Genomic DNA, 9,429 nt, shown 5'->3' on the forward strand with positions numbered 1-9,429 from the left:
CCCTAAACCTTGATTCCGGTTATTGATCTTTGAGCCGTAAACCTTATTCTTTCGGAACCATTGATTGTTGATTACCTAAATACAAACAACTGAGATACGATACTACTCCACAAATACACACAAACTAAATACCAAACACTGAACCAAGATTGCTTATATACTCAAACCATTGTACCTTATGCATTGAAAGATCGAATCCTTATAACCTTGAAACTTTGATTCTTTTGTTATCCAATTCTTTCACCACCCGATATCCATTCTTTGAAAGTGCCATATTATTTGTTTGTGAAGATTGAAACCATCTCATTATTGGACATCCAATGTTGCTTATGATTCTGTTTATTGCTTTACATTGTTTATTCTGTTATTATGATAGAATTGGATTATTTTATAAAATTGTGGACCAAATTCGTGGTCAGACCAGATTGGTGGTCAAGTTAGGCCAATGTGTGCCTTGGATCCAGTAATTAGAGTAGAGCTGTGTGCCTTGCTCAGGGTTAGTTCGTGACTGATCAGCAGCCTAACCTTAGTTTTTAAAATGAAAATATAATATCCAATTCTAAATCATTAATCATGTTCCCTTGATACCTTAACTCTTTTCACGTGATGATCATTATTCTCAGTCTTGTCAATTTGACTTGCTGAGTTAGTTAGCTCATTTGTGTGATATTGTTTATGTTTTTTTCCAGTTAAGAAAAAACCTGTTGGTAGCGAGGATCCCCAACCCAGTGCGAGAGCTAGGGTTCCAGGTTGATCGAGTTAAGCTAGATGACAGCTTTTGGAATAGTTTAAGTTTATGAAGTTTGTAATAATGTTTAATATTCAGTTATAAGTTTGAATAGTTGGGATTTGGGCGTTTGTAATATAAGTGTGTGTGGCTTGTGTGCATACTTTAACCTGTTGCGGTCCATGGTAGTTAGTAACTAGGGTCACTGCATATTATTATTATCTTTATTATTGTTATAAGCATGTTATAAATAAGGTGTGTGTGTGTGGACCCCTGACCCGGGTTTGGAGGGTGCCACAATATTTAACTATAATTTTAAATTATGCTACAGAATCTGTGGTATTCAATCAGTATTTTAAATTATGTTTAAAAATCTGATAGTATTCAACTGAGATTATTTAAAATCCGATGGTATTCACGTGCTGACGGATTTTTTGAATTTTATAAAATGATGGATTTTGTGGGATTATTCAATATATTTTATGGTTTTTGAAATCCCACCATAATTCATGAAATTTTGAAGGATTTTATTTAAATCTTAAAAACTCTTCATCAACTCTACGGCATTTTATCTAGAATCCGCGTAAAAATTAAAATCAATATAATCCATTAATATTTATGAATTATATATAATGCATGATAATCCCAGTTCAATTTAGTGCAGGACATGTTTTCGTGATTTGTTTTTCTCATATGAACAACTGAAATCACATGTTCAATAAATTTTACGACTCAAATTAACGATTTTAGAAACATTCACAAATGTTAATTTATATTTTCTTATAAAGATTTTGTAGAACACAAAATTTAACATTACAATATTTGAAATATATAACATGCAAATTCAAATTTATTGTATAACTATCACATAATTAATTTTAAAATACGTATTTTTTTTATTTTAAAACCATTCAGTACAACACGTAATGCGATTTTATATACCAGTTATTATTGTTAGCCCAACATTTTATTACAAAAGGCAAAAACCTACATATTTAATTAAATTAAGTTCGAAAAAGTATTTCTTAAAAAAAGAGAAGAGAAAATCATATTTGAATTAAAGTAAGTGTAAAACAAACTGAAAAATATATGTAAAGGAAAATTACAATATACTACTAATAAAGATATAGAATAAGTTAGCGTTGTACTCTCTATCTATCTATATACGATTGCGAGGTGAGTGAGGATTGATTGATTCAATTGTTACCAAGGTCGGGGGTAATAATCTTTGTGTTATTGTTCTTTAGATTCATTTTTCTGTTTGAATCAACGTTCCTTGTTTTTTCTTAACTCATATCGTATTCATTTTCCATTTGTTATTATACAGTTGCTTTTAGTAAGTGCCGGCCAAGTGTTTGATCAAAGTTCCCCTCTGACTTTTTGTCATAGTTTAATACATTTTAGTATATATATCTATAAATTTAGGTGTTTGCTCTTGAATTCAATCAATTTTTAGTTTCTGTACTTGGGGTTCTATATGCAATTTACTTGCTGTTTGATGATTGAGTTTTTAATCCACTAGTGATGTACATTTCAGTGGGTATACTTGGATGCAACAAGTTTAATCGCAACCCCCTTTAATTATGTTTTGGTTCCTCTCAACTTTGACACCTTGTTACACATTTTCATCCCGATGTAAACGTAAACTATTCTCTTAACTGAATTACTTGCTTTACCAATATGTCACTGTAATAAAAAGTCAACAAAGTTCAATGCAATTTCAGTAGTAAGTCAAGTTGGTGTAGTAGTAAGGTGTTCAAATACGATAATGTGTTAATTACCATTTTCCTTTATTTTCAGCTCTGAAAGCTCTATGCTTAGTATTCAACCAAAAGCATATTAATGTAATTGTGCATGAAAAAGTATTCTTGTTAGCTTCTTTTACTTTTCTTTTATAAGTTAATTTCATTTGTATATTTTTCTTATCAACATATTCTAGGACGTTGGACCTTTGATGCGAGCGCTATTTTGTATATTTGAACTTGTATAAGAGATGAACAGTTTTCAAGTGACTGCCTGCAAGCCTGGCTTTAATGTCTTAACCATACCTCGTGGGCGGTATGCCTCGTCAGAGTTACGTAATGTTGTTCGATTTTCTAGGGATTCAGCTTGCTATTACACAAAGGTTCCGGAGGTTTCATTGAAGCTAAAAACTTATACATCCAAAATTCAGAGATCTGCACCAGTATGCGTATTTGGTGGCAAAGGAAATTCGACAAATGATAATGACGTGAGAAATTTTGATAGATATTTGCGTTTATCTTTTATAATTTATCTACTTATATATATATATATATCTGATTGAGGATTTAAATGATTAGTTTTTACTTTTTAATATAATTAGAAGTTGACATAACAAACTGCAAGACGTTTAATATCATTGGGTTGGTAACTCGGGGCGGGGGGGGGGGGGGGTTAGTGCTTTATTCCTTGCTCTTTGTTTTTGACATTCCTAAGGTGGTTTTGATAATTGCCACCTATAGCTTCCCTATGTTGATGGTATATTGCGAATAGTTGATCAACTTTTCCTCTATGTTTTTGTCTGTTTGCAAACTTTGTCGATATTGTCAATTAGTCAGGGATCCTTTTCCTAGATAGAGACGATATCTAGAGCTTGTATATGTCACTGTTAATCATTTATGACCTACCAGAATGTTATAAAGATCAAACTTGTTGGTCACATTATGATGAAGAAGTAGCATGAGCGTCATAAAACAGCTGAAGTAGATCAAGAGCTTCTTTAACATGGCTCTACTTGTAGAAAGAAATCAGCAATACTGTATCGTCTGGGGCTTGATCTCACAAAGAAATTGTGAGTTCAGAGATACTAGGGAGTGAAAAAGAACTTTAGGGGAAATACAATTTTACAGAAGAATAAGAAGAGGAAAGCCATTTACATTCAAAATATTTAGGTGCCATCAAAACAGACTACTTGTTGGAAAAATAAATCTCATAATATATCATGACAGAGTATGCATACTTGAGCATACCACAAGTTTCTAAGCTACTACCAAAATCTAATTTCTATAACAAACATCTAAGAGTTACATAATGTAAACATGAATGTATTTTAAATTTGTAGAACTTGACACAATAAATTGTGCATCAATAGTGTGCAGTTATTTGCAGATACGTCATAAATCTTTGAATTGACTAGTTTGTTTCTTTAAGTGGTAGATGAAGTTACATGCTCTTTTCTTAATGGTTTTAACAATTCCAAACTTAATATTTACTAGGCTTCCCCATGGAAATCACTTGAGAAGGCGATGAGTGGTTTGAAGAAGGAAAAGTCACTAGAGGATGTATTACGGCAGCAGATGGAAAACCAAGAGTACTATGATGATGGAGGTAGTGGTGGAAAACGTCCAGGTGGAGGTAGTGGTGGTGGTGGCGATGGTTTTGGTGAGTCAGAAGATGAAGGCTTTTCTGGTATATTGGATGAGATATTTCAAGTATTCATGGCAACACTCGGATTCATACTTCTGGTAATTCTCTCAGACCTTAATACAGCTTTGATTCTATTTGCTAGACTGTTAAAAATGTCTTTATAATTGCTATACTGTTAAAATATAGAAAAATCCCTGACTAGAAGTTAAAGCTGATTCATGTATTTTAACTGCAATACCATATAGATTAATAAATTCCAAATGGACTACAGATCAATTTATAGATACTATGAGCATACTAATCGAAATAATCAAACCATTTAACAAATAAAGGGAGTGTTTTCAGTAATGTATGCTGATGGTTTGCTTTTAAGACTGAAGCATAGTGGGCTAGCTTACCAATTAGCCCAGCTATATGAACAACACCCCATACATTATTGAAACTCACAACATTCTATAATGTGAATGTCTGCTATGGAGCAAAGAATAATGGCTGTTTTGCACTCTATAAATGAGAAGGTTTAAGCAAATCTCAGTAAGATTTCTGTGACTGTTAACATAGTGATCCAAGGCTGCACTTTATTGCAGAACAATTTTGTGAGACAGCGGTGAATAAACTAAAGGAACGGGAGCCTAGAGGGTTGGTAAATTAACTGCAAGGAAATTTTGTATCAATATTATTAACATAAAATATAGTACAATTTCCAGTACAGAAGTGTATTCATATTTTGTCTTGTATGCAAGTGGTTATTTTCTGAAATTCAACATGAATGGTGTCATGTTTTTTGGCTTATGCTGTTCTTGTCTAATGCACAAGCATGCAGTAGTGATCTAATATTGACTCGGCTTTTCCTATTTCTTGGATTTAGTATGTTTATATCATTGCTGGTGATGACGTGATTGCTTTCTTCAAAGACATACTTAAATTCCTTACAAGGCAACGTAATAATCGTCTGAGCAACATGTTTTACCAATTTGGGAGACAATTCCAGAATCAGTACCAGGAAGATCCATTTGCCTTGGAGAAAGCAATTTTGAATACCCCTACATGGTGGGATAGCCCAACAAAGTACAAACGCATGGTGAAGGCCTACCTTGCGTCACTTTCATCTGAAAATGAAGAATATGATTCATCTTGAATCCGGTTTTATGAATGTTAAAAAGTTTAGATGAGAACTCCTTTTCGTGCTGGGAATGTTATTACAATGTATCAAGTTATTTCGAGAACAGTTGAAACGTGCCACCTGAAATTCGATTTATGCAACAGGTATTGACTGGCTTTTTGTTACCTTGTGGATGAGGAGAGTGGTCTTACCAGTGATGTACAACTGAAACAAGTTCAGTATTTAAAGATTGGTATCTTTGGGAAAAAATATATTTACAGGCATCTTCCAGTGTTCATTCTTATTCTGTTTTTCACATATAATTTAGGTGTGGCGTTACTGCCTGGATTCTCCACTTGTAGGTTTGGGAAAATCAGCATATAACTGCGTAAGCTTCACTTTAATTGCAAATACTTGTTTCCTTTTCTATATATATTATTGCCAAAGGTTTATGTTAAAAAAAACAGAACACAAGTGAAAATTTCTAAAGCAAAAGTAGTTCTGCAAAACATGCATGCAATGTAGTTTTCCTCTCAAATAGGAGATTTTTATAATCGTTCTATTTCGATATATAAGGTAAAGAATAATATCCAGCTTCTTCCTACAATTTACTCGAGCTTACTGTTGCCCGATAAAATAGAATATCTATACTTTTAACTATCACTGTTTCCCTCCGTTTCAATTTCTTGAGGAATAAGGCCGGGGGGCAATTTTAACCGATATGACATATATCCGACCCGTTCCGATCTGTTTAGATTTATCCGAATCCGATTTTTTGAATTTGAATTCGGATCTTGATCTTTTTTCAAACCTGAAAGAGTTTAGCTCTGGATTGAGATATTAGGTATATAGAACGGATACTTGATCCGAAACCTGAAATCCGTTCCAAATCAGATCCGAATCCAAAACCCGAAAAAATACGATAACATATACATATTTTAGATAATATTATAACAATGATACATGATTTATATCCTTCAATGGATAATCATTATCCGTTAAATCACAACCTTCACCTAAATCATTTTCATACTTACTTTTCATTTTATCCTTTTCACGTGCATTTTCATAGAAGGATTAAATGACTTAACTTCTATGATCTTACTTGCTACATTCTTATATTCTTTCCATTTAGCAATAACAGTTTATCTATGTTCAAGTTGATTTTTTAAAATCTCTTTCCTTTTCAGCACAACAAACAAATCATCTTTATCAATCAAGTAATCTTTATCAATTTTCACAAAATTAAGCAAGTGAGTTTCTAACAAAGTATTTCTCTCTATCAGCAAGGCATTAGATTATTAAATTCTAGCATTTTCCTTTTTGTGAGATTTTAGAGTGATCTGCAAATTATACAATTCAGAGGACATATTATGGTTAGTTTTTTTTTTCATTCATTCTTACTTAGGTTTGAGGGATCCGTAGTGATGATTTGATTGTTTGATGGGATAACTTCAAGACCATCATCATCAGCCACTAGTGCCAAATTCACATATTCTGCTTTTTCATCAAAATCATCTCCATCAGCCTAGTCTTTTTCCTTTGTGATAAAAGCTTTCTTCTTTTATCTCAGGAGATGAAAGTATTTCTTCTTGTAGTCAACAGCTTCACCACTTCTAAAATTTTTTGACTGTCTCCAGTTGTTCCACAGTTGTACCATTTGAATTTGGATTTATCTACCAAATTTTTGTTTGTACTGACTCCTTTTTGAATGGCTTCGAGAAAGATTTTCTTTTGAATTTCAAATTTGAAAATATTTTTGACAGAAAAGCCCTATGTTCATCAAACTCTTCTAACCCATCTGTTGAAGAAGAATCACTTTCAGCTCCAACAACCTTAACTAATAACTTTCCCTTTAGATGATTTAGCTCTTGTTTCATCAGTTTCATTGGTTACAGATTTCACATTAACTTCCACTTGCTTCTCACAGTGACTAGATGCAACAAGAGCTACATATTTATTTTTCCTTTAGCCTTTCTCTATCTCTTCATCCTATTGCATTTTGAGCTCATAAGTCTTTAAGACACCATACAGTATGTCACAAGTGTATTCTATATACTCAATTGAGTTTCTGTCAGAGACTGTTGTTGATTTCCATTCCTTTGAGAAAGTTCTTGAAAACTTATATAAGAGTATGTGACTAAATAAACTATACCATGTACATTTAAGCCATACAACAGTTTTAGGAATCTGTTGAATGTTTCACTCAAGTCTTCACCGGGAATAGAGTGAAAATACGCATATTGTTGCACGAGAAGTTGCATCTTATTTTCTCTAACCTGCTCAGATCCTTCACACAACGTTTAAATGGTGTCCCAAACATCCTTAGCTGTAGACCAATTCATAACATTTTCAAACATGTCAGAGTCTATGCCATTAAAGAGAATGTTTATAGTCCTCTTGTCTTTGTTGATTTTTTTAATATTCTCAGGTGAATAATCATCTGGATTTTTTACCATAATTCTATTTGGACCAATAGTTCCATCAACAACATCAATTCCTATGATTATCTTTATAGGAACATAAGTACCATTTTCAATACAATTAATAAAGTCCCCATCTTGAGATATCAAGTGAAGTCTCATTTTCACTTTCCAGTGAGAATAATGCTCTTTGTCCAACATTGGAATCTTCAAACCAACATCCTTCTTACCCATGGTTGATTGAATAACTTCAAGATCTTTAAAGCTTCCGTAAACGGAAGGTTTGCTCTGACACCATTTGTTATTTATTATCAATCAACAATGATGTAATTTGTAGAAGGAGAGGTTTAATACAAATTAAAATTTTCAAACTTGAACTTAAAGATATGCAAAACAAAAATTTAAAACCACAAGATATAAAAATTTCAGGTGGCTTGTCACTGAACTTACTACCTGAGTTATATACTGAAGAGATAATCTGCGTAAATTACAAAGTAATTCCATAGCTCCTTTTACAGTATGTAATAACCCCAAATTTTGGAATTTTTGAAACCTTTATGAATAGTGCTTTTTGCTGATTATGCTGAATAAGAAAACTTTTTATGGCACACTATGTAGGGGTTCTTTTATTGTTATTTTGAGATCGTATTAGTACTCTATATGATAAATAAGTGTATGTAAAGATCGTCAGAATCCAAATCCCAACACTTTGATTTTTCCCGAAAATCCACCAGATACCGAAAGAATTGAGTATAAGGTAACATAATTAAAAGGATTTAAATTCAAGGATTATAAGAGAGGATCATAAAAGGAATATAATGTATTGAGAAAGGTTAAGGGAACCCAAGTAATAAGATCCCGGGTATGATCCCGGGTATGATCCCTCAAACGATAAACGAGAACGAAAGTTAAGCGAACCGTATAACAGATCAGCGGTCATTAGCCAAGTAATTAGGGGTTAATCAAAGAGGTTAGTGGGTGATGATGTCATCATACCAATAAGAAGAAAACAAGTGTAAAAGGATGACATAATCAAGATGACCTAAGCATGACCTAGTAGATATTTTGAATTGGTGGAATATTAGCCAAGTGTTTTTAACCATGGTAAATTCTAAATATGGTTAATTAAAATAAAAGAGAAGCAACCAAGTAATTCACTACACAATTAGTCAAAGGGCAAAACAAGAAGCATTTCACTTTCTCCCCCTTGAAAGCTTGCTCTCGGCTAAAACCAGAGCAGCAACTTCAAACTGCCATATCTCCTTCAATACTCACTCAAATGATGTGTTATATAGCTCGTTGGAAAGGTATTGAGATGGCCTACAACTCTTGTTCACAAGTCTCTTCCAAATAAGCATGGTAAGACCCTCATATTTACAGTTCTTTCAATCTGACTTTTAGAAACTTCAAAACCTAATTTTGTGTTCTTGATTTCTTTGGAAAGATCAAGCTTGTATGAGGCTCCCTAAGGTTTCCTAGCAACTTAAAACCTCCCAAGGAAGGTATAAAATTCAAACCCTAGCTTTGATTTTATGATTCCATTAAGTTTTATTGAAGCATTGTTAGTATTAAGGCTTGATCTTTGATTATAAGTAGTTTTGGCGGATTTGTATTGGTTTTGAATATTGGGTCTTTGATTGGTTGGATAAATTGGTAAAATTTGGAGTTGGGGACTAAGTTGTAGTATGATGGTTGAATATTATTTTGTTGGTGGTTGTGAGTGAATTGATGAGAATTTAGAGTGATAATTAAATTGGAAATCGCGTAAACATAACCGTCATAATGCCCGA

At 32.9% G+C, this 9,429-nt stretch overlaps 1 protein-coding gene across 4 annotated transcripts; it reads left to right on the top strand.

Moving 5' to 3' along the window:
• Positions 1-1,791: 1,791 nt before the first annotated feature.
• Positions 1,792-5,514, top strand: LOC141697750 (uncharacterized). Of its 4 annotated transcripts, none has more exons than XM_074502283.1 (4): positions 1,792-1,903; positions 2,667-2,957; positions 3,964-4,212; positions 4,983-5,514. In XM_074502283.1, exons 2-4 carry the CDS (start codon positions 2,721-2,723, stop codon positions 5,250-5,252), a joined length of 756 nt encoding a protein of 251 aa, XP_074358384.1. In that variant the 5' UTR covers positions 1,792-1,903; positions 2,667-2,720; the 3' UTR covers positions 5,253-5,514. The 4 variants fall into 4 exon arrangements, with proteins under 4 accessions (XP_074358384.1, XP_074358385.1, XP_074358382.1 ...); XM_074502284.1 differs by lacking the exon at positions 4,983-5,514 and adding an exon at positions 4,702-4,884 and having other exon boundaries at positions 1,793-1,938; XM_074502281.1 differs by having other exon boundaries at positions 1,796-1,938.
• The last annotated feature ends 3,915 nt before the right edge of the window (positions 5,515-9,429 follow it).

The sequence above is a fragment of the Apium graveolens genome, chromosome 11 (genome assembly GCF_009905375.1).
Source record: "Apium graveolens cultivar Ventura chromosome 11, ASM990537v1, whole genome shotgun sequence".
NCBI classification, from domain to species: Eukaryota; Viridiplantae; Streptophyta; class Magnoliopsida; order Apiales; family Apiaceae; genus Apium; species Apium graveolens.

What these genes read in the sequence shown, in the direction of transcription:
- LOC141697750 (XM_074502283.1), top strand. Translation starts at nt 2,721, where the DNA reads ATGAACAGTTTTCAAGTGACTGCCTGCAAGCCTGGCTTTAATGTCTTA. An exon ending in ATTCGACAAATGATAATGAC is followed by an intron (nt 2,958 to 3,963) that starts GTGAGAAATTTT and finishes AATATTTACTAG; the next exon opens with GCTTCCCCATGGAAATCACT. An exon ending in CACTCGGATTCATACTTCTG is followed by an intron (nt 4,213 to 4,982) that starts GTAATTCTCTCA and finishes TCTTGGATTTAG; the next exon opens with TATGTTTATATCATTGCTGG.